Raw genomic sequence first — 24,039 nt, forward strand, 5'->3', positions numbered from 1 at the left:
AGGCTAGGAGCTTCCAAGCGAGGGCAGGGCCATGCTGAGAGTTTCTGAACATGCAGAATCTCAGGGGCTGCTAAGACGTAGCCATAAAGCTGATGCGTATTTGGGTGTTTGGGTCTGGAGTTTACAGGAGCGATCTAGCGTTATGAGTCATAACCATGGAAATGAAGTATGGATTATCCAGGGAGAGACTGTAGAAGGAAACCAGAATCGGCCCCGGGGCAGTGAGTGGAGCTGAGATATAGGACATTTAGTGAAGGAAGGACCCAGAGAGCACTTTGTCCCAAATGCCAGAAGAGGAGAGTCCCGGGTTTGCCAAGGAAAGTGATCCCAGCTGACACTGACTGATTGCCGGTCTCATGTTACCTTCACAGCCCCTCTTGAGGAAGTACTTTTATTATTCTCATCTTATAGATGAGGGAGCGGAGGCGCTGAGGGTGAGCGTCCTGCCTTAGGACACGTGCATGGCGAGTGAGAGTCTGCAGCAGGGATTCTGAACCCAGGCGGTCCGGTTCTCCAGCTTGTGCTTTAACCTCACCCTGCACGTACCGCCTCTCAAGAAAATAACCAAAGTAGCTCGATGGACGAGAGAGCACATCAGGCACATAAGTGGAAATCTCATAGCGGTGGGCGTCGGAGAGAACGGGAGGTGAGCCCTTTGGCAGTGAAGCAGAGGAAGAGCATGAAATGGTAGCTGGGGGATGCGGGCCAGAGGACGTGCTCTAAGGTAGCAGAGGCTTTGATGTCCGTGGGGGCTGGGAGGAAGGAGCAGAAGAGGGGGAGATGTGGATTCAGCCTAGAGAGGGAGTAATGGAGAGGTTCCGGCCTCAGTGATGATAGGTTAGGGGATCAAAGGGCGGAGGGGAGGTTTGAGGTGGAGAGAAGGGGAACTGAGGGATTCCGTTTCTCATCAAAGAAAGATGCACGGCCGTTTGCCGAGGAGTCTGAGAGGAAGGAAGTACGAGCCTACAGATCCGGGTGCACGAGGGTCTGATGGAGCTGTACGCATTGCTCAGCGTCTGTCCGCGAGCGCAGAAGGAAGAAGCACTGCTCCCCGGCTCACTCTGCCTCTCCGGTCCTGACTTGCCCTGCCCCTCCCTCAGTCGGGGAGGCGGGGAGGCAGAGCCAGCTGGGGAAGTGGCAGGAGAGAGGTAGGCGGAGTTTCAGGGGATGGTCCTGCATGCTGACTGCTGACGCAGTAGAAAGACCTCCATCTTCACTGTCCAGAATGTTGGGGTGGTGAAAGGGGATACTGCGTCAGAGGAGTGGGGGAGGGTGTTGGAGAGCTCCTGAGGTGGGGGGGGGGGTGGACAGGCTGCCATAGCCTGGTTGTACTTGGGGAGGGGCACCCAGAGAGCCCTGCAGGTTCCTCTGAGAAGGATCCTTCCCTCAGGTCCTTGCCTGCTTCTGCACTATTGCTAGAGAAGAATGGGCAGCTCCCTTCAGTGGTTTCCCTTGCCTAACGGGTAAAGGCCAAGCTCTAGAGGGTGAAATGCTGTGAGAGGACCTTCACAAGCTGGTCCCGGCCTCATTTGCTGCCACTCTTCCCCTGTTGTTCTCTGGCCACACAGAGCTACATGCATACCCCACCCTTCCCCATACCTTGGGGTATGCTCTTTACTCCTCTTGCAATGCCTTTGCATTAGTGCCTGCTGCCCACCTGGAGAAATCTCACTTCCTCTGTGAAGCCTTCTGAGATTGCCCACACTGTGCTGGTGTCTCGTTCCTCCTGCTGCTGCTGTGCCCCGAGCCTGCCGAGCTTCCCTCTCCTGGGAGCACACCTCCTGGTTTGTTGTTGCCCTGTGTGTGTGTGTCTTTCTCCCTGGGAATCCCCAGGGCCTCTATGGTGCCAGGCACCCGAGAGCTTCCCCTGGGATGTTCAGCAACTTGAACAAATGGATGACAAGGTGAACCTCGTTGTCCATAAGATGCTCAGGAAATGGTTGATTTTTGAAACTCAGCCTGTCTTTGAAACTAACTTCCATGTGATGTTTTCCAAGTTACTTGCCTGTTGATCTAGTCACATCGGAGAACTGACCCTCGCAGTTAATTGCCATCCGAACTTAATTTTAGAGAGGATGGGAATTTCAGGGAAATGATGTTTTTCTTCTCACAAAAGAATACCATGGCTGCTTTAAAATTAGACCATTAGGGGCTTCCCTGGTGGTGCAGTGGCTGAGAGTCCGCCTGCCAACGCAAGGGACGCAGGTTCGTGCCCCGGTCTGGGAAGATCCCACATGCTGCGGAGCGGCTAGGCCCGTGAGGCATGGCCGCTGAGCCTGCGCGTCCGGAGCCTGTGCTCCGCAACGGGAGAGGTCACAACAGTGAGAGGCCCGTGTACCGCAAAAAAAAAAAAAAAGACCATTAATTTATGAATTTCTGAAGTCTACGTTGGCAAAAGCCAAAGTTTGTTGGCTTTGGCTCACAGATCCCAGATAGAGGCCCAATTCTAATGCAACCTTCACAGTCTAATCGACATGGATGAGAGATGAAAGATTTTTGGTCCTTGGTAGGTAAATAACATAGTCTTAAATTCATTTCCTTTTCCCCTCATAGCATCTACCACAGGGTTTCACACATGATAGAGGGGCAAATAGTATTTGTTAAATAGATAAACCAATCTAAAAAAAATAATATATTGATTTTTGTGGGTTACGCATATTTATGAGGATTGTTCTCCGTTCTGTGTATCTTTTTTCAGATAAGATACTGTCTTGTTAACAGTTGAAGCGGTGCAGCAGGCAGAGTCCCCATGAAGATACGCAGGGCAGCCATTAGCAGAGAGTCTCATGGCCCCACGTGTTTGAGCTCTTTTGGTTTGGACTTGGAAACCAGCTTCGTCGTCTCCCAGCTCTTTACTGCATCGAGCAAATCTGCAGGACAGGGCAGTGTGGCAGGGAGAGCAGGCGGAGACTTAGATGACAGACAGGCGGGACTCTGGGAACACTTCAGAGTCCGTGGGACCTCGGCACAGTCTTAATATCTTGTGTCTCAGCTGCCTCTTTTGTACATGGGGCTGATAATTGTACTATATCCCTCACAGGGCACTGTGTCACCAGGAAGATTAAGTGAGATAATGAAGGCAAAGGCTTTTTACTGGAGCTGCCGCGTCTGTTCACCCTCTGTGAACTTGCAGGCAGGCGGCTCTTACAGACAGGTGGAGACTGCGTGGCCCTGGAGGGAGCTGCTGTCATTCGAGGGACTGCGGCCAGCCAGCTGTGGGGCTGGGGCAGGCCACCAGCTCTCAGCTAGATCTTCCAGCGGGCGAGGTGTTTGTCGTCCGGCCTGGTCCTTCACATCCCAGCCTCAAAGGGGACTCTCTCGTTTATGTTTGCTCCTCAGAGCAACTCGTTCTGAGACTCTCAGAAGGAAGGAAAAGAACCTCCCAGCCCAGGTTCTCTGGGCACCTACAGGGAGTCCCACCGCAGTGAAGACACGGATGTACTTGTCTTCGGCACAGTTTTGAGGGGCAAACTGGTGGGAGGACTGGTGATGAGCTGTGCCCCCGGACGCTGTCTGGCTCCCCATCTCACTCTTCCCAAAGGCACAGGTCCCTGCCTGGAGCCACTCCCCCCACCCCCCATCCCTCTCTTTGTCGGAGCACCTGTATCCTTTGTCTTTTGAGACAAAATATCCCTAAGAATACTTAGGGCAGCCCAACAGGGAGTGGCTGGGAATGCCCAGTGCACGCAGCTCACTCATCTGCCCAAACTGTTCCTTGGCAGGCGGGTCTATTTTAAGGCCCACGGCCTTGGTCACTGAGATTGCTGTGGCCTCTTTACCACAGTAATAAATCCTTGAATTGGGGAAAAAGACCAGCTTGGGGACAGAATGTCAAGAGCAGAAAATGGGAGGTGAGCACAGTCAGGAAGGTGAAGCAGATGTTTAAAAATCTTGAGCAAAGGCATTGAGAGAAACTCGACATCGCCTCTCCTGGCTCCTTCAGCCTAGAGGGTCAGCTGAGCGGTTTGGGTGTGGGTGTGACAACCTTGCACTCTCTCATACCGGTTTCCCGGCCAGAGCCCGTGTCCCTCCTTGTGGGCTGGGCTCGAGGTGTCTCATGCTCATGTCTTTGGCGTGGTGTTTCTCTGAAGAAGACTGCCCTTTCAAGGAAGAGGAGGATGCCACTCCTGTGTCTGGGGGAACAGCTAAGCCAGGAGGGGTCCAGCTCACGGTGCCTAGAGGTGAGGTTCAGTACCTGGTGCTCACTGAATTCCTTAGAGAACGCTGTTCAGCTTTGGGACTGAGTCCCCTATTACATGTTGGTGGAAGAGCTGTTTGGGATCACGGGGCCCTGTTTAAAGGGCGGTGGTTTGGTGAGAAGGGCGAGTGCTTTTTAGGTAAGTGCTTAAATGGAAGCATCTGGGTTCAGGCGTGCCAAAGAAGGCTGCCGCAGGAGCGGTGACGTGTGACAGGAGCAGGGCTGGGCTTCAGATGGAAGGGCCAGAAAGCCGAAGCTCTCCTTCCTGTGGGCTCGAGAGAGCCAGGCCCCAGCACAAGCGTTCTTAGGGATCTTTTGGAACTCGCCCAACAGGGAGTGGCTGGGAATGCCCAGTGCTCGCAGCTCACTAATCTGGTCCAGCGGGAAGAAGACACTAAGCAAGAAATATTGCATCTGTCCCCTGTCGCCAGCCAGCACCGCCAGCCTGCACCTAGGCTTAGGGCCCTTCAGGGATTCTGACTTATCTTGGCACCCACTGGGCTCAGCTTAACTGGCCCACTAATCAGAGCAGCTTGATCTGGGATGTTTAGGTGGGAATGAGAAGCCTTAGGTGTGAAAAACATTTCTGAAGCCAAGAGCTTTAAACGAATGCTTGTTATTAGGAGTTGCTGATACCACGATTCGACGGGGACAAGTTAAGTGTGCTTGTTCACCTTAAGTAGCATCCTTTTATTTTCTCCTGTGCAGTTTTTCTTAGGCTATTTAAGCTTCTATTCACTGACAAAAGAAAGCGTCTCCACCTCTTCACTTTTATTAGACTCAGATATTCACGAAAGGCGGTCACCGGCTCTGACAGCTGCTTTCTCAGCAACCTGGCCCCTCTGCTCAGCTCTGACTCCCCTTCGCAGTGACAGGGTGTTTCTGTGTCTGGCTCCCCTGTCCTGATGGGACGTTAATGCCCGTGGCCTTGTCCTTCAGTCCTGATACAGTGTTGGTGTCTATAGGCCCTGCCGTGGCCCTGAGGCCAGGTGTGCTGCTTTTCTGCACTGTCAGGCCCGTCCCCGTGGGATCAAAGACCTCAGGGCTGGACAGGACCTCAGTCGGGCCTCGGGGTCCATGCAGACTTGCAGACTTGCCTGCCACCCCTAGGAGCCTCTCAGCTTCCAGTTAAGACCAGTGGCCTTTAGAAGGGAAGGCCAGGGATGACCCCCAGGTTTCTGGCTTGGCGACTGTGGTGGCATCACTGAGGTGAGATGGGGAGCAGTTTTGGGAAGGCCATCAATTGGGGTCCACTGAAAGTGAGGGCATGGAGAGGGAGGAGGGTGTCAGGTTGTAGGAAGGGGGATGGGCCACCTGCTGCTACTCCTTCTCCAAGCCCCCACTATCTCCCAGGCTTTAGTTTCCCACTGTTTGTTTGTTTTATTTTTTTTTTTTGCGGTACACGGGCCTCTCACTGTTGCGGCCTCTGCCGTTGCGGAGCACAGGCTCCGGACGCGCAGGCTCAGCGGCCATGGCTTACGGGCCCAGCCGCTCCGCGGCATGTGGAATCTTCCTGGACCGGGGCACGAACCCGCGTCCCCTGCATTGGCAGGCGGACTCTCAACCACTGAGCCACCAGGGAAGCCCCCCACTGTTTTATTTTATCAGTAATTAAAAGTTTCTTTGGGGCTTACAGAAGGGGGGATGCTCTCGGGGGCCCAGACCCGTGGAAGGCTCGCAGAGAAGATGGCTGTGCACAGCTGCTCTCACCCTTTTCCTGCAAGGTCAAAGAGATGCGGAGATCACATTTAGGTGGGCAGGGTCAAGCATGGTGTTGGGCTGAATCCTGCAGGCCTACAAGGCCTGTGCTTGCCCAGCTTCAAGACCAAAGAAATAGCCCAGAGTCAACAGCAGAGACATCGGTGGTTTAATGGACTGGGGAGCTCACATGTCTGAAGCAAGGTCCTGGAGCGACACCCCACCACGTGCAGCAGACGGCGGGCAGGACATGGTGGCAGTCTACGATCCTTGGGGAAGGGGAGATTGCCAGTTACGGGGGAAACTGACCTCAGATGGGCTTATTAGTTACCAGGGAAACCAGTAGAGGGGCACGCCCCTCACCACCCCTCTGGCAAGCTGTCATTAGCGGGGGCCTGAGGCAAGTATGTAGGAAGGTCAGTCATGTGCATAAGTTATGGGTAAAGCAGGCACTGGTTGGGCAGGGGATGTACAGAGAACAAGAGAGCAGCCATCTTGAGTGGCCTAATCACACACATGGTTTTCTGGGAGAATTGGCTCGAAGAGAAAGTGGGAAGTTAGTAGGGAAAGCCTCTGGCATGGACATAAAAGCAGGAAAGCCACTGGTTCAGGCAGTTAACACCTAGAATCTGTCCCCGGATGATAAGACATTTGGCTGGGATGGGGCAGAGGTTTGCCAAGGCATATGATGAGAGTTAGAGTTGCAGCTGAGAAGATTGAGTGGGCGCGGTAAGAAGCATAATTCTGCCCCGGCTGGTGGTGAGCCCGCGAGACTCCTGACCAAGCAGAAGAGTGCCCAGCTGGGAGCTGCGTTTGCATTCCGTCAGTGGCTCGACTTCGGTCAGCCTCAGAATCACCTGGCGCTCTTCTCCTTCGATGAGCCTGGGCCTCGTGCTCCATTGGCTCTCCAGGTGATTCTGACAAACTCCAAGACTCGAGGGGCACTGAGTAGGTGAGCCCCTCGTGCAGGTGAGTGAAGAGGCTGCCTGAGGCAGGGCAACCAGTCAGGCCCTTGCAGTCGAGGGGGAGGTAAGGCAGGGGCAGGTGGGGCTATGAAGCAGGTGAGATCACCTCCAGCGAGCCTTTGGGGAGAAGATGGCCTCTGGTCTGACTCGGTAGCACTCGGCGCCCCGATTTTGTCCTCTACACTGAACGCTTCATTGGTTTCTAGGGCACCCCTGTCTCGGTTCTCCTCTTCAGCCTCTTTCGTTGGTTCTCCTCCCTGACTGCGCGTTGGAGTGTTTCAAAGAGTCCTGGGGCCTCTTTTCTTTTTTTTTTTGGTCTTACACTACTTAACTTACTTCACACAGTTGTTTTAAATACCACCTTTATGCAAACGGCTCCCAGATTATCTCCAGCCCAGATTTCTCTCTGAATATCAGACTTGAATTTCCAAATGCCTACTCAGCATATCTCTCTAGATATCCCGGGCATCTTAAACTGAATATTTCCAAAACCAACCTCCTGATTTTACCCATCCCTCCCTTCCCCACCCCCCACCCCCCGACTGTTGCTCCTGCAGTTCTCCCCGCTCTCCCAGGGGCTCAGGGCAAAAGCCTTGTAATCATGTTTCACCCATCTCTCTCATGCCCACGCCCAATCTATCAGCAGAACTTACTGGCTTCGCCCTCATAGAACATCTACCATAATCATTGTGGTCCAAGCTGCCTTTATCTCTTGCCTGGTTTTCTTGTGTTCACTGCTGCACCGCCCCACCTTCCCCACCCGCAGTTCAAGCAGCAGCCAAAATGATCCTTTTAAAGGGTAAGTTAGACCCTCCTGTGCTCAAAACCCTCCACTGGGTTCCTGTCTCAGAAGAAATTTGGAAGGGAGGAAGAACAGTGCCCATCCTCAGGCACATTGCTTAATCTGTTTGCTCCTCTGTAAAGGGGGAGAATAACTCCTAAGTGGCACGCGGGATTAAGTGAGATAATGTTGGATAAACTCTTAGTAGATAGCTAACAGACACCTGCCCAATAATACAGTAGCTGCGAGGAGAAAGGAGCGCACGTTAATCAAATCTCGACTCTGTGCCAGGCACACCACACATTTTATCTCTTTTAATCTTTTTGACTGTTTTTATTTTTATCACTACTATATATCTGCACAATTTAAAGGCTCAAATAATTGTATATGATTTGTTAAAGTAGTCGTCTCCCCATCTACCCACCCCATTGCCCTTCCTCAGGTGCAGCCACTTCAAACTCTTAGTATTTTTATCCATATGACTGGGAAAATGCTTGTTCTGCTACTTTATTACTTTTTTTCAGTTGTCGTTATCTAGTGACTTCTGAGTTCCCACCCTAGAAGATAAGGAATCAGCTCTCTCTCCAACCTTGTTCCCACCACTCACGAGGACTTTTCCATCTCCCCATCCTGCCAGTGCAATTTCTGTTAAATCCACACGTTTGTGATGTTTTATTGTAAGGACGAAGATTATTTTTACTTTTTGGTTTCCTCAGAGTTCTTTTGTCATTTGCTTGGTTTGCTATTTTCTTATCATGGAATTAAACAAATTCTTCACCAACTGTATAGATCTCTTAAGATGTTCAGAGGCATCAGGTGTTCTGTTAATTTCCTATTACTAAAGAAATCTCTCCCAGAGCCTTTGGAAGCCCTCCAACATGGACCAACTGCCCTCTTCTGCTTGCTGCATAGCTGTCGCCCCAGCATCACCCTTATGTCTCTTATCACATTCTCCATGTCCTTGTGGGTTTATGTCTTTCAAAATAAATTCCTCTTGTTTCAGTGGGTAGCTAAAGTAGATGTTTGACTTCAATCTCCTATATTTATCTGAGCTCTACCTCTTGTTTACTTTTGCCCATAATGAGATTGGTTTTATACTGATTTTACAGATGAGACAGTTGAGGCTCAGAGAGATTAAGTAATCTCTTTCAAGACCCACAGCCATTATGCAGCAGAGCCAGGTTTTAACTCAAGACAGTCTGGCTGTAAACCCTATGTTCTTACTTGTCCTTTAAAAAGAAAGTTAATATTGGTCGATATGGGATGTGATTGAGAATGTAGGCACTGCCGTCAATTTTCTTTGTATGTCTTCCCCATCTTTATTATTGTTTTTGTAATGCTGAAAATGGCTTCTTGCTCTACTATCCCAAAGAGGTAAGTTTCCTATTTCCTTTTTTTTTTTTTTCCCCTATATCCTTTTAAGAGGCCATCTCCTCAGCTTAGGGATAAAAACAGGTATTCCTTTAAATAACCATTTGAAGAAGGAGCCCCTGTGGTTTATGGGTGACCAGTAAATTGTGGGGAAGAGTCTTCAGTTTGTTGTGATGTGGTGATACTTCTTTACCACCTGTTGACCATTTGGGGCCAGGAGAGGTCTGAGATGAGTCTGAGTTTGGTGGTGGTGGGTTCCTGGCTGAGGGCTCCTTCCCCAGTTCTTGCTTTCTACGCAGGAATGCGGGCGCCCATCTGGCTGCAGCTGTGAGGAGTTGAGGTGCAGCCCTGGCAGGAGACCCTGGAGGGTACCAGGGACTCTAGATCTGTTCCTGATTCCTTCCTCCATCCAGGACAGTCCGAGCCTGCCCAAAACACTTGCATCCCTAACCACTTTTAGTGAGAGAAAAGTGGTTTATAAAATGGAATGGAAGCTTGCATTTCAGCATGGGTGGGACAAGTTAAGATTTAGTTGCCCAAGACTTACTTAGTCAGCCATTCCTGCCTCCTTCTGAGTCTCTGTTGCTGAGCATGGGGGTAGTTAATACCGTATCTAAGTTACCGCCTTAGAGTCCACCAGGTGATGGGTGACTAATTGTGGCTCACTTTCTAAACTTCACCTAACCGTGCCTCCTATTCAGATTCAAAGTGCCAAACCAGCCTCTGTGTGACGCAGATCATGTGACTCTGACACCTCTCACAGACGCTGTCGTAAAACGTGGCTGTTCCTTCCTCGCTGGCTGGTCTCACAGCTGCAGGGTTGTTTCCTCCCTGGCTGGTAGCAAAGAGGAGGGTCAAGCCCTGTGTTAGGGGGGCCCAGCATCAGGTACCTTCACAGGTGGGCAGATGACAGCCTCTAGAGAGCCCTGTGGGGGAGGGGAAGGATGCATGAGGCATGGACCACACCTTTTCTTTCCTTAAACAACATTCCCTACCTTATCTTTGCAGCTCAGGGTGAGCCAGTTTCTTGGTTTGAGAAGGCTACCTGCTCGTCAGGGTCAAATGCAGGGCTGTGTTAATAGTCCAAGTGTCCAGAGAGAATGAAAACCGCTTTCGGCCAATACAGCAACCGTCACTGGACTGAGCGTGTTAAGAGCGCCGCGTCCTCCTCTGCCTGCTCCTCTCCTTCCTGGGCTGGTGGGGCGCCCCCCTTCAAGTCTCTCAGCTCCTCTGCTGTCCAGCCTGGGTGGCTGCCGCAGCTCCCCCGTCATGGGTGAAGAACCTGGTTTCACCTCCATTCCCCACCACCTGCTTAGAGGCTGCCCTGCCTTTCGCGCGCCCCTTTGGAGTTTGCCCTGGATCCTGCTCTCTTTCCCAGCCCTTGGGTTGCTGCCTCTTGCAGCTGTGCCCCCAGCCTCTTCACCTCACTCCTCTGCGGGGGGCCTCCTCGCACGCAGCTTCTGGTGCTTTGTGCACTTAAGCCCCATATCCCAGAGGAACCTAGGCTCCCAAGGGAGGTGCTGTGTCTCTGTGGGGATGAACAGATACACTGAGCGCAGCCGGATCCCACGTTTGCCTCTGGGACCCACAGTTCCTTGAAAGCAGGGGTGCGTTACTGATGGGGAGCCCTAACCTTGTGAGGGAAGGAAATGGCTGTAGCTGCCAGCATGGGAATGGTCGGTGAATGGAATCGTGGCTTCCCTATTGCAGAGTGTCCGTGTTCACAGATGCGCCTGGAGGCCTGGCTCCTACGGCACATTTGGCCTTCAGCGGTCCCCCTTGTACCCCACACCACTGACCCCTCATAGCCGCTCTGCATCAGAGGCTGGCAGAGCCCGTTCTCCCTGCATCCTGCCGTCATCTCAGACCCAGAGCTGAGGTCGTCAGCCACCCAAAGCAGGTTCTGGCTCCCGAGCGCTTGCAGTCTTACTGGCCCGGGTCCTGGGCCATAAAGATGATATACCTTTGACTCATATTTCCCTTCACTCATATTTCACCAGCTCCTACGGATCCACCCAACTTGCTATCTGCCAGGTACAAACTCATCCTCGGGCAGAGGGCCCATGGGTCATCTGTCATGGCCCTTCTGTTGCAGGGGGCCTAGCTGGGCCCTCTGGGCTCAGCACCTTCTGACTGCTCTCTTACCTTTCACCCAGGTACTAAGGCCCCCGACGGAGCCAGTTTGCTGAAATATGAGGTCTTTTTAAAAATCTCTATCAAGTTTACATCTGAGGCCACTTGAGTTGCCAAGCACGGGCGTCCAGATCCCTGAAGCCGTGGGTGTAATTCCCAAGCTCCTCTCATTAATTGCCCTTATCACGCTGAAGTGAATTCCATGGAGGGTTTTGACTCATGGTGAGCAGCCGGATGTTCCTGTATAATTTCGTCAACCGTTCTGACATTTGCCAACTACATCCTGTCTTTACATGTTTTCCTGCCTTTCATGCACTGCCCCCTCTGCCTGGAATCGCCCTTGTCTACTGAGAAAGTTCCTACCCATCCTTTAAGGCCCAGGGAAACTACGTACCCGCCTCTATCCGCATACCTCACGCTGTGTCATCATTATTTGTTCATACTTCTGTCGTCTCCACTAGACTGCATGGTCCATGGGAGCAGGGATTAGGCCTGATTTATCAATATTCCCTCCAGTGTCCAGGACAACAGGGTTCAGGCCGTGTTGGCCACATGGATCCGTCTTTTATTCACAAGTATTTACTCATAAACTCCCTTGTGCCGGTCACTCTGCTACGCGCCGGGCACGTTGGGGTGAGCAAGGCCAGTTAGCAAGGAAATGTAGATGGACGAGATTCTTCGGAGCCGCTGTGCTGTCAAGGGGCTTGCTTTAGATGCAGGTGTGCAAGGAAGGCGTCTCTGAGAAGAGACTTCAGAGCTGAGGCCCGAAGGCTGAGGACTGATGAGCCGTCCAGAGAGCTGGGGACGTGAGCTCAGGACAGAGGGACGGCAGGTGCACACTTGCAGAGGAGGAAAGGGGGCTTGGAGTCCTGGGGGAGCGGACAGGGACGGAGGCTGCCGAAGCATGGGGATCGAGGGGGAGGGCCGTGTGGGGCTGGCCTGGCCGGATCCTGCCGAGCTGCTTCCGTTAGGTCACAGTATGGACTTTGGATTTTTTTTTGCTGGGAGCGGTTGGGAAGTCCTCAGAGGGTAGGACATGTTTGAGACTTTTAATACCCCATATGGCCAAGCAGATGTGCCTGTGCTGAATGCTGCCCCACTTCTGCTACCTCCCCTTGTCCTGCTGCCTCTTCTCCACCCACATCCCCTCCCCGACTTGCTTCTGTTCAGACCCTGAGATATGCGCCCACACTTGCTCCGTAGCGGTCTGGGCTGCTCCTTTTTGTAGCCCTGCCTGGTTCCTGCCACAGCTCTGAGGTGCCAGTGAGGTTCCACCCCTGCCGAAGCTCCTTTTCTCACTCCCCTGAGCTGGTAGCCTGACGGTTCTTGCACTGCTGAGGCTCAGCGCCCATTTCTGACCATTTCTGGGCCTTTGCACCTGTGAGTCACGCCCTCCCCTTCCACACACATAGCTTATCTTTGCGTGCTTATCTCCTCCAAAGGACCAGCCTCTTGGGCTTCTTTGGGTTCTCCCTCCCTGAACCTACCCCACTTTAGTTTAGAGTCCCTCATCCGGTGAGCTATCCTGGCACAAATACATCCTGAGATGATCTTCTCACTTTAAAAAGCAAAAAAAAAAAAAAAAAAAGGCTGAAGTTTATTGAGCCCTTACTACATGCAAGACAAGCATTTTCAATGAAATATTAATTACTCATTTAACCATGACATCAACCCTGTGAGTTAGGTGCTGTTATCATCCCTATTTTACAGATGAGGATACTGAGGTTTGGAGATCACACAGTAGATGGCAGAGCTGGCTTTGAACCCAGGGTATTTAACTGTTCCTACCTGGTGCTGTCCAGTGTGGTTCTTTGTGGTCCTGACATTCTTATCCACAGCATCTCCAAAGCCACTTTCCAGTGGTTGCTCACTTTCCTCTCTTCACTCCAAAGGTCTAACTTCATGGGTAAGATGAGCAGCAGAACCCCTTGTTCCCTGACCTGTGCCACCCTTGGGTCCAGGAGCTCTGCCTCTTTCCTCCGTCGCACTTAGGCCTATTGGGCACACCTGCCTCCAGTTGACAGACGTGAGCTAAACCTCTTCTTAGGATTACAAATGCTGTCGTGTCAGTCTCTCCCTGCCACCCAGGAAGGGGGCGGGAAGCAAGAAAAATGAGAAGAGGCTGTAAGAAGACAGTTGAGCTGAAAGGCCTTTCTAAGAGGCAGAGCTGCCCGGAGATGGGGCCAACTGCCGCCTCTGCAATTAGAAGGGAGACTCAGCGTTAGGGGAGTGGCTACACTGTACTTTTGGAGAAATTCTCCAGCCCTGGGAAGATGGGATTATGTACCTTGAATGGTGCTGGGTGGAGTAGAACTAAAATGGTAAGAGACAGTGCTCCTGGGTCCAGGGACAGTACTCTCCCCACAACAGCGCACCTGCAGCCTTCCCAGATGGGGCCCGTTGGCCCACTTGAGATGAAAGCGGCAGTTGAGGCCTCTCAGCCTGGGTCACACCTGCCCAAGGAGAGCATTGCAGGTGTGAGACAAATGCAGATAGAAGACCGCCCATGCCTGCTGCGACCCATGGCTGCAGGGCACAGCCCGGCTTTCTTTTCCCCAACCTTAGGGGAGCCTTGAGCCTCCCCCAGGGGCGGCTGGAGCTTCTGGAGCCGTGACTGTAACGATGGCAGGAGTGACAATCGCTGTCTCGCTGCTGCAGGTCGCTCCGGAGAGCCCTAGTGGCTTTTCATGACACAAGCACATGCGGAAGATTCATGGATTAGGAACACGTGTGCCTGGAGGGCGAAGCCATGGCGATGGCAGAAACCACACGTGGGCTACCAAGATTCCTATGAGAGTGCGGTTGTGATGGTGGAATTGAGAGGGCTTGGCGGTCTTGGGTACGTAATGTGGAACCCTGTAATTTTTCCTTTGTTCTGTATTTGAATTTTCAGTGAGAAGGAGGAGACTAAGCAGGGAAAAGGACTCATGGCTTCTGATGCGAGTCACGTGCTGGAAGCTGCCCTGGAGCAGATGGACGGGATCATTGCAGGTATGGTCAGGGGTCCTGGCAACCCACAGCTCATCCTCCGCACTGAGAAACCGTTTCCTCTCATTGGACTTTTTTTTGGGTGCAGAGACAAGGCCCCTGTTGGATTTCTTTTATTTTACTGTGTGCGCCACCTCTTTTTTAACAGTGCAAACTTGGACTCTTTGATATCTGGTGTGAGTCTAGGGCTCTGTTGAGAGTACAGAGGCACCATCTTTTAGCATCTGTATAACTGTATCGCAGTTTGGATCCTGGCTGCAACAGGTGCAGTGAGATTGATTTTATTGTCAAGTTTTCAGAGCACATCATGGCTTATTACAGTCGAGCTGAAACTTGCAATCTCGCAGACTTTGCCCCGAACGCTGGTGTCAGCTCCCTTTCCCGGCTGGTCTCCAGTTTGTTTGAGAGTCAGGAAGCAGTTTTGTATTGATTCACCTAATCACCTGAAGAAGGTTCTATATGTTTTTTATCCATCGTAACTGTTTGGCTTCATGTTTGCCTTAGCCAGTTAGGATTATTCTCTAGACGAGATCCAGCAAAACTGGTTAATTGGAAAGGACTGCCAGTGGGCTGTTGAGCTGATTAACTCCTTGATGGGGACAACTGAAGCCCATACTGGTTAGAATAAGCCTGTCATTGTTGGAAATCTTTCCCTGCAGGCCCCAGGCCTTCTCTCTGTCCTTACCTGATACAGGTCAGTGGCCTTATTTGTTGACTGGGTGTGTTTCTTTGGGACTTTGCTCCTCATTGTATGGAGCTAGGGCTGCGGGAAGAAGGTTTGGGCTGAGTGTGGCTAGAGCCCAGGGCATGCACAGAGCACCGGGCATTGCCCCCTTGCCTTTCCTTCTGTCCTGCAGATACACCTGACACACTGAGGGCTCTGGGTGTTTGCACCTGGGATAGAGGACGTGTTCTACCTGTCATCTGTCAGGCTCTTAATTTCTCAGTGGACAGAAGGGTCCTTGGGAGGCCGTAACTAACATCCCACTTTTCAGAGGCTCCAGAGGTTGGAATGTCCTGCTCTAGATCAGGGTCCCTGAAGCCCTACTGAGAGGAAATGGCCAAGAGCATGGGTTTCCTAGCGGTCCTTTCAGAGAGTCGCATCTGGAAGCTTCCGGGGCCTCCTGTGCATTGAGATCAGAGCCACAGGGTCAGACTCTCAGACCATCTCAGGCTGTCAGCACTGCTGAGCCCCCAGCCAAGGGGCAAGGAAGAGACTTTGAGAGCCCCTGGAGTGAGCAGAGCTCTTGGATGGCTAGGACGGATAAATGGGACACCGCCTAGAGAAGGTAGCCTTGTGTGAGGTCAGTTCCTCCTCCTGCCTCCTAATTTCCCCACACAGGCATTCCTGAAATGACAAAATCTCTGGCAAAATCCCCTCTGTCTGTGGGAGAGGACTGCATGTCTGGACCCTCGGGGCCTTGCCTTGGTTGGGGCTCTGCAGTGGGTGTGGAGGGTGGGCCCTGGTGTGGGTCGTGTGGATCCCGGAACACCCATCCTTCTTGCCTTCCAGTACTACGTGCTCCCTCCTTCTCCCATTTCCTTAGGCCTCCACCCTGGCAGGCTTCTTCTGGAAGGGTTCCACGGACTTCTCTGGAACAGACATGAGAGTTTGCAGCGAGGTGGTCTAAGATGTCCCAAGGCATCCTTTGTGGGTTAGTCGGGGGAGCATCTGTAGCCAGACTGCTTGGTTCAGATCCTAGCTCTGCGTCAAGTTACCTGCATGAACCATGCCTCCGTTTCCTCACATTAAAATGGGAATAATAATAGAACCCACCTAAGAAGGTTGCTGTGCTTATACGTGTAAGGTGCTTAAAACAAAGCTTGGCATATAGTAAGACTATAAAATATTAGCTCTTGATAAATTAATGAGGGACAAAAAGTCTTTACCATGCTAAGTCTTCTCTAGGGACACAGCGGAGTTCTCATTTATTCAGGTCCTTATTTCACCCATCTGTGTTTTGTAGTTTTCATTGTCTAGCTAAGGCTTGTGCATGCCTCCTAGACTTGCCTGGGGTCTTCAAGATTAATGCATGGTCTCTGAGCAGTCTCTGCTCTGCTCTTGCCCCCTTGTAGCCTGCCTTCCACAGAGCAGCAGAATAATCAAATCACATCACTCTCCCCACAACTCTTCAATGGCTTCCCATCTCAGGATAAAAATCTGAAGTCCCGGGCTTCCCTGGTGGCGCAGTGGTTGAGAATCTGCCTGCTAATGCAGAGGACACGGGTTCGAGCCCTGGTCTGGGAGGATCCCACATGCCACGGAGCAACTAGGCCCGTGAGCCACAACTACTGAGCCTGTGCTCCGCAACAAGAGAGGCCACGATAGTGAGAGGCCCGTGCACCGCGATGAAGAGTGGCCCCCGCTCGCGGCAACTAGAGAAAGCCCTTGTACAGAAACGAAGACCCAACACAGCAAAAATTAATTAATTAATTAATTAACTCCTACCCCCAACATCTGGGAAAAAAAATCTGAAGTCAACACTCTATACGATTTGGCCTTTGGCTGCCTTTGTGGCTGCACCCCCTACACTTTCCATCTGGCTCGTCTCCCTTTAGCACTGGCTGTCTCAGGGCCTTTGTGCTTGCTGTCCCCTCTGCTGGAATGTTCTCCTCCAAGTACACTCAGGTCAGATCTGTACTGAAATATCACTGTGTCTGAGGCCTTCCCTGACACTCTCTAATATAGCATCCCCACATCAGCCCCATCCTTTCATCCTTTTTTTATTTCTTTATAGCACATATCACCATCTGACCCATTACGTTCATATTTGTCTCTTTTTTTATTATGTGCCTCATGCATCAGAATGTAAGCTCTATGATGACAGGGGCTTTGTTGCTGCATCTTCAGTGCAACGCACAATAGGGGTTTAATAGATATCTGTCACGTGTACTTTATTTACTTTTGTGACTCAGCTCCCCTGTTCATTGACTAGGAGGCAGTTACTGGTTTCCGTGCCTGTGTTTTATCTGGCTGCATGCTGAACTTCGCTGATTATTTTCTCTACTTGTACCTTTGTTTGGCTGATCCTTTTGGAACAATCACTAATTTTCTCCAAGAGTCGGTGGTTGGTACCTCCCGTGAGCCATCTCTTCCGTAGTAATTGGCTCACACAGACGTTTGACGGGAGCTATTTGACAGAGAATGCAACACTGAGGTTATTAGCGAGTGTCTGGAGGGCATATGTGCTGTGCCATTTGCAATAAAAAGAATGATAATTACTGAATGCTTTTGTGTGGGATACTTTTCCTCAAGATTATTAAAACCATCCTCATTTTCAAGTTGGCTGGGCCAAATTGGGCCACAGAGCTTAGGGATTTTTGTAATTAATTAATGTAGACTGCAGAGTTAGATGGGCTGTGGGGATTTGAATCCCAGCTCAGCCACTCGCTACTAGCTGTGGAATCTTTGCGCGAATCGCTTAATCCCTCTCTGAGCCTCAGTTTCCTCATATATAAAACCGTGGCAATAACAGTACCCATCTCCTATTATTGGGAGGATTAAATGAAGGCAAAGAAGGCACTTAGCACAATGCCTGGCACTTAGCAAGTGCTCAGCTGCTCTAGGTTACTCTTGGTTTTGTTGATATTAGTACTGACGTTAGTTTTGCTGCCCAAGCTATAGTGCTGGTAAATGACAGAACTAAAATTTGAGTCCAGGGCCATCTGAGCCTCTTCTGGGCTCCATTCATTCCTGGGTTGGTTTTATGGCGAAGTGTAGCCAAGCCCTGGGGTTCTGTGGGGCCATCTACAGGAGAAGAGAGTTAACTGGGTGGAGGGTCCGGTCCTGTTCTTGCCCATCCCCACCCCCACCCCCGCCCCCTCCCCTTCCCTTGGCCACAGTGGCTTTGCTGTCTTCTCTTACACATTCGACTTCCAAGTGAGGGCTCCTTTGCTTAAGGGTGGAGCAGCTGAAAGAAAGTTTGAAGATTGTGGCAGCAAATCATGATACACAGATCCTGCAGAAGTGACGTTTTTGTGTTAACATTAAAGTCGTCCTTTTTAAATTTCTATTCTCTCGTTCAGTTGAAATGGAAGGATGTCAAGTAGCACCACCAACACTTTCAACACTCAGTTGCTTTTGCATCTGTTAAAGTACTCAAGCAAGTGCGCGAGGACTGTATTCTCTCACTTTATGAAAACACAATTACACTTATTTCAGTGGAAGAAATTTTTATGGGCTTCCTGCATGCCCGAAATAGCAAGCACTTATGCAGAAACAAGAGGGATTCCTACTAAAATAGACACAATTCCTTCAATAATGATTATTAATAATCATAACACTATATAACAAGGACTTTCCCTTTATTAATTACTCTATAGTATGATAGGCTACTCTTCACTTTCCAAAACTCTTTCCTTAGGGCATGTGATACCGCTGTTGATGTAATTAAGACTTTAATGCCAAAAATGTGCCCCCGTCCTCCAATGAATGTAAACAGTGTAAATAGTGCAAGAGATTATCGCTCGTAGAAGCAACCGGGCCGGGAACACTTGGAGGACATCCTGATACACAAGTGCCAAGTACACCCCTGCAGGGCCACACATGGTGACCCTCATCATCTCAAGGCATTCATCTGCTCTGGAGGTATGAGAGAAGGAAATGCCTTCTAAGCAGAAGTAGGAAATGAAGCAGAAATGTGAAGTGAAACTCCTTGCTAAGATGGATTTTAGAAACCTGAATAAGTGTATCCCAGGTGTGGCTGTACTTAATTAGAACGCAAGAATTTTATAGCAGAAAGTTGGGAAGAGGTGACTGTTAAAAAACCCAGGACTCTTGTCAAAATGATTTGTTTCTAATACAAAAGACCATTGTTGTAAGTTCCAGTATGATGTTAACCTTTGATCTGGTCTTCCTCCTGATTAGTCCCTGTGATTCAGCCTACAAATAACACCATAATTGAATTACACTGTTGATGATCGAAATTGGACACTATACTGCTTAATTACACCCCTCTGGATAGCCCAGAGCAACTGCCGCATAAGCTAATTTTGCATAGGGCTTCATCTGTGGGCTAATGGGGTCAGCGGCTGCGTCTGTAATAGGACCAGAGAACCCCTGGTCAGGACCCAGGAGACCACTTACTCCTCTTTGCTGGGGCAGCAGGTTACTCCTGCAGTTATCTATGAGCTATACGTATTGATGAGGAATAGTTAGGAGGAATGTGTTTTATAACAGTTAAACAAAGAGGTTGCTCTGCCCTGGCCTTTCTGCCAGCTCTGATTAGTGTCTGCTTTTTTTTTTTTTTTAAAGACTGTGAGGGCAGAGAAAGTTCTGATCAAGACTGTGATTATTCACTTTGGCCCATGAATGATTTCAGCTGTGGTGTTAAAGGCTGATGATTGAGTCCAAGCTCTGAACATTTAGTTGGTCTTGTTGTACCCTCTCCGAGGCGGATCAGCATAGAGTGGTCATTGGCAACAAAGCCACCTGTTTCCCAGTCAGGACTCAGGTGCAGAGTCCTCTGCTATGAAACTGACCTGAGGAGAGTCAGGGTGGAATTTTAGAGGTGCCTAGCGGGCTGAGATGTCAAAGACTGCCCTTCGTGTGAAGAGGTCGGAATGGCCCACAGTGGGGCTGCGAGCCCTACTCAACAGCCATCATTCTGTTTTCTTCCCTTGCTGACAGAGCCCACCTCTCACTCCTTCATGGCTCTGTAGCCTCATTTTCTAATCTCTGAAAGAATGTGAGTAAAGTTGGAATTATCATTTGTTCCTTAAATCCTTGCTTATAGTTGTAATTATAGGAACTGACCTGTAGAACCATCTGGACCTTGTATTTTCTCATTGGAAGATTGTCTTTTTGTAACGGTTAGGGACAGTCAGGTTTTAATTTTTTCTCTGTTGAGTTTTGGCACATTATATTTTTCTAGATATTTGTGTATTTTACCAATGTTTTCCATTTTGTTAGCATATGGTTGCTTATCGTATTTTATCTTTTTAAGACCTGCTGCTTGTTATATCTGTTTTTTAATCCTAGTATTGCTTATTTGTGCCTTCTCTTTATTTTTTGATCAATCTTGCCAGAGACTTTTTTTTTTACTACTTTTTTCAAAGAATTGACTTGTTTTTGCTGATCAGTCACCATAGTAGGTGTGTATATTATTTATTCTGTAAATAGTTAAATGTGTATATGTATCAGCCCAGGTTCTTCAGAGAAACAGAACCAATAGGGTGTGTGTGTGTGTGTGTGTGTGTGTGTGTATAGAGAGAGACACATAGAGCAAGAGACAGAGAGAGAGAGAGAGATTTATTTTAAGGCATTGGCTCACATGAATGTGGAAGCTGGCAAGTACGAAAATCTACAGGATAAGCCAGCAGCCTGGAGTGCCAGCGAAGAGCCAGTGTGGCAGTTCAAATCCGAAAGCCATCTGTTGGAAGATCCCCACTTCTTCTAGAGCAGGGATCCCCAACCCCCGGAAACCCCTGTTAGGAACCAGGCCACAAAGCAGGAGGTAAGCAGTGAGCGAGCAAAGCTTCATCTGCTGCTCCCCATGGCTCGCGTTACCGCCTGAACACCCGCCCCCACTCCTGCCACCGCTGGTCTGTAGCAAAATTGCCTTACACAAAACCGACCCCTGGTGCCACAAAGGTTGGGGACCACTGTTCTAGAGAGGTCAGTCTTTTTCTATTAAGATCTTCCACTGATTGGGTGAGGCCCACCCACACTATGGAGGGCAGTCTGCTTTGGTCAAACTCTACTGATTTAAATGTTAATCTCATCAAAAAAATACCTTCACAGAAACATGTAGAATAATGTTGACTTAATATCTGAGTACCACGGCCTAGCCAAGTTGACACATACAATTAACCATCACAGTATGTATAGATATATAGGCATTATGTATCTATGCTTAATATATATACATATTTAACTTCTTTGAACATCTGTTCTTTATTGTGTATCATTTTCTGCTCTACTTACTTGAATGTATCTGTTCAACTTAACAAATCAACCAATAATATATAACAATATGTATTTAAAATTGATTGCTAACTTAATTCTGTTGTGGTTAAAGTGTTTTCTGATACTTACTCTCTGGAATTTATTGATACTTGCTTTGTAGCCTTGACGAGAACATTGCCAGTTTTCATTAATGTTCTATGTGTGCTTGCAAGGTGTGTGCATTTTCCAGTTATTATGTGCCATGTTCTATAATTGTCCATTACATCCAACTTATTTGAATCTTCTCTACCAATACTGTTTTTTTTTTTTTTGGTCTGCTTGATCTTACCAGTTTCTGAGAAATACTTATTAAAATCACTCTGCTAGATGGTGTATTTGATCCCCTATACTCGTGGACATTTTGCCTTCTATTTTGAAGGTGTTTTAAAATTTTTTATTTATTTATTTTTAAAAATTGAAGTATATTTGATTTACAATGTTGTGTTGTTTCTGGTGTACAGCAAAGTGATTCAGATATATATATATTCTTTTCCATTATAGGTTATTACAAGATATTGAATGTAGTTCCCTGTGCTATACACTAGGGAACTCAGTCCCTGAGTTCCCTCAAATTATACCTTGCTGTTTATCTATTTTATATTTATATATAGTGGTGTGTATCTGTTAACCCAAACTCCTAATTTGTCCCTCCCCACAGCTTTCCCCTTTGGTAACCATAAATTTGTTTTCGATGTCTGTGAGTCTGTTTTTGTTTTGTAAATAAGTTTATTTGTATCATATTTTAGATTCCACATATAAGTGATATCATATGGTATTTGTCTTTCTCTTTCCAACTTGCTTCACTTAGTATGATCATCTCCAGGTCCATCCATGTTGCTGCAAATGGCATTACTTCATTCTTTTTAATGGCTGAGTAATATTCCATTGTGTGTGTATGTGTATATATATCATATCTTCTTTATCCGTTCACCTATTGATGGATACTTAGGTTGCTTCTATGTCTTGGTTATTGTAAATAGTGCTGCTGTGAACATTGGGGTGCCTGTATCTTTTTTGAGTTACAGTTTTCATCTTTTCCAGATATATGCCCAGTTGTGGGATTGCTTGACCATACAGTAACTCTATTTTTAGTTTCTTAAGGAACCTCCATACTGCTCTCCATAGTGGCTGCACCAATTCACATTGCCACCAACAGTGTAGGAGGGTTCTCTTTTCTCCATACCCTCTCCAGCATTTATTATTTGTAGGCTTTTTGATGATGGTCATTCTGACTGTTGTGAGATGATACCTCATGTAATTTTGATTTGCATTTCTCTAATAATTAGTGGTGATATTGAGCATCTTTTCATGTGCCTGTTTGCCATCTGTCTTCCTTGGAGAAATGTCTAGGTCTTTCGCCTTTTTTTAATTGGGTTGTTTGTTTTTTTGTTATTGAGTTGTGTGAGCTGTTTGTATATTTTGGAAATTAATCCATGGTCGGTAGCATCATTTGCAAATATTTTCTCCCATTCCATAGGTTGTCTTTTCATTTTGTTTATGGTTTCCTTTGCTGTGTGAAAAGCTTATAAGTTTGATTAGGTCCCATTTGTTTATCAACTATTTTATTTTTTGATTTCTACTTGTCCCACTCTTTCTACACTTCCCTTACCCCCTTTTTTTTTTTTTTTTTTTTTTTTTTGTGGTACACGGGCCTCCCACTGTTGTGGCCTCTCCCGTTGCGGAACACAGGCTCCAGACGCGCAGGCTCAGCGGCCATGGCTCACGGGCCTAGCCCCTCTGCGGCATGTGGGATCTTCCCGGACCTGGGCTCGAACCCGCGTCCCCTGCATCGGCAGGCGGACTCTCAACCACTGTGCCACCAGGGAAGCCCCCCTTACCCCTTTTTAATGTTTGGAAACATCAAATTGTTTATGTGTGTTCTTATTCCAGAATCGAGGCCGAATTTCCTTCTGTGGGGTGACTTTTTTCTAGTTGGTAGACTGAGGATATTGCCCTTTTGCATCCTGGCTTTATGCAGAGGTCTTCCATCTGACCTCTCCCTTTGCTCAGGCCCTAAGCTTTGTCTCCTGTCCTCAAGTGGCCCATTCAAGCTGAGGTGTTAAGCCACCAGGGAATTGGCCTGCAGGGCAAAAACACCAGCTCACATGCTCTCTTTCTCCTGAGCTACTGAGCTCTGAAAATTTCCTTCAGTTCAGTTGCTTTAAAAAGTGTATGTATGAAAAAAAAAAAAAGTGTATGTATGTGTGTTTTTTAATTTGGGGTGTCCTTTGGGATTTTTCTGAGCACAACTAGTCTGTTACCTGCCCTGTTGCAGCTATAATGCAGTTACCTTCCTTGCCTCATGGCCCCTTCCTCCATCTTCAAAGCCAGCAAGGTCAGGGCAAGTCCTCATGTCACATCTCTCTGACCCATTCTTCTGCCTCCCTTTTATGATTTAAGAGCTCATGTGATTAAAACTCCAGGATAATATCTCCATCTCATGATTCTTAATCACATCTGTAAAGTCCCTTTTGCCATATTAGGTAACAAACACATTCATAGTTTCCAGGGATTAGGATGTGGGCATCTTTGGGAGGGTCATTATTCTGTCTACCACAAAGATTAATAAATAACATTCCTTACAACACTGTAAATCAACTATACTTCAATAAAATATTTAAAAAGAATAACAGCCCATTATTCCCCTCCTATTTGGTTCCAGTCAAGGAACAGACAAAGGAGTCAGCCAGAAAGAGATCAAAATATCAGCTTTATCATGAGTTTCACTGATTAGGAAACTTAGCTTGACCTGAAGCCACAGTCAGGAAGGACCTTGAATCCACTCATCCTACACACATACCCCAAACTGAACTCAATCCCAGGCCACAGACTTCCACCTTCTGGGGCAGAGCTTGTCTCAGAAAAAGCTTCCTCAGAAGCTAATGCTTGCATACGGGGACGGGCAGCTCCAGAGAGAATTCCATCTTTTAGTTCTGTCATCAGAAGAGGCCTTCCGCCA

The 24,039-nt window shown here is 48.7% G+C and overlaps 1 protein-coding gene across 2 annotated transcripts in view; it reads left to right on the top strand.

The window, feature by feature from the left end:
• Positions 1 to 24,039, top strand: part of LOC101334013 (olfactomedin-like protein 1) — a 386,099-nt gene that overhangs the window by 254,578 nt on the left and 107,482 nt on the right. The window contains exons 1-2 of one of the 2 annotated variants that reach the window (XR_012333203.1): positions 932 to 1,148; positions 14,040 to 14,137. Coding sequence is in view for 1 of the 2 variants with exons in the window: in XM_073807906.1 (XP_073664007.1) it covers positions 14,040 to 14,137 (98 nt within the window). In the remaining variant the exon portion in view is untranslated. Of the gene's footprint in view, positions 1 to 931; positions 1,149 to 14,039; positions 14,138 to 24,039 lie in introns of those variants that run through there. The other variant, XM_073807906.1, reaches the window with a different exon arrangement.

The sequence above is a fragment of the Tursiops truncatus genome, chromosome 8 (genome assembly GCF_011762595.2).
Source record: "Tursiops truncatus isolate mTurTru1 chromosome 8, mTurTru1.mat.Y, whole genome shotgun sequence".
In the NCBI taxonomy this organism is placed as follows: Eukaryota; Metazoa; Chordata; class Mammalia; order Artiodactyla; family Delphinidae; genus Tursiops; species Tursiops truncatus.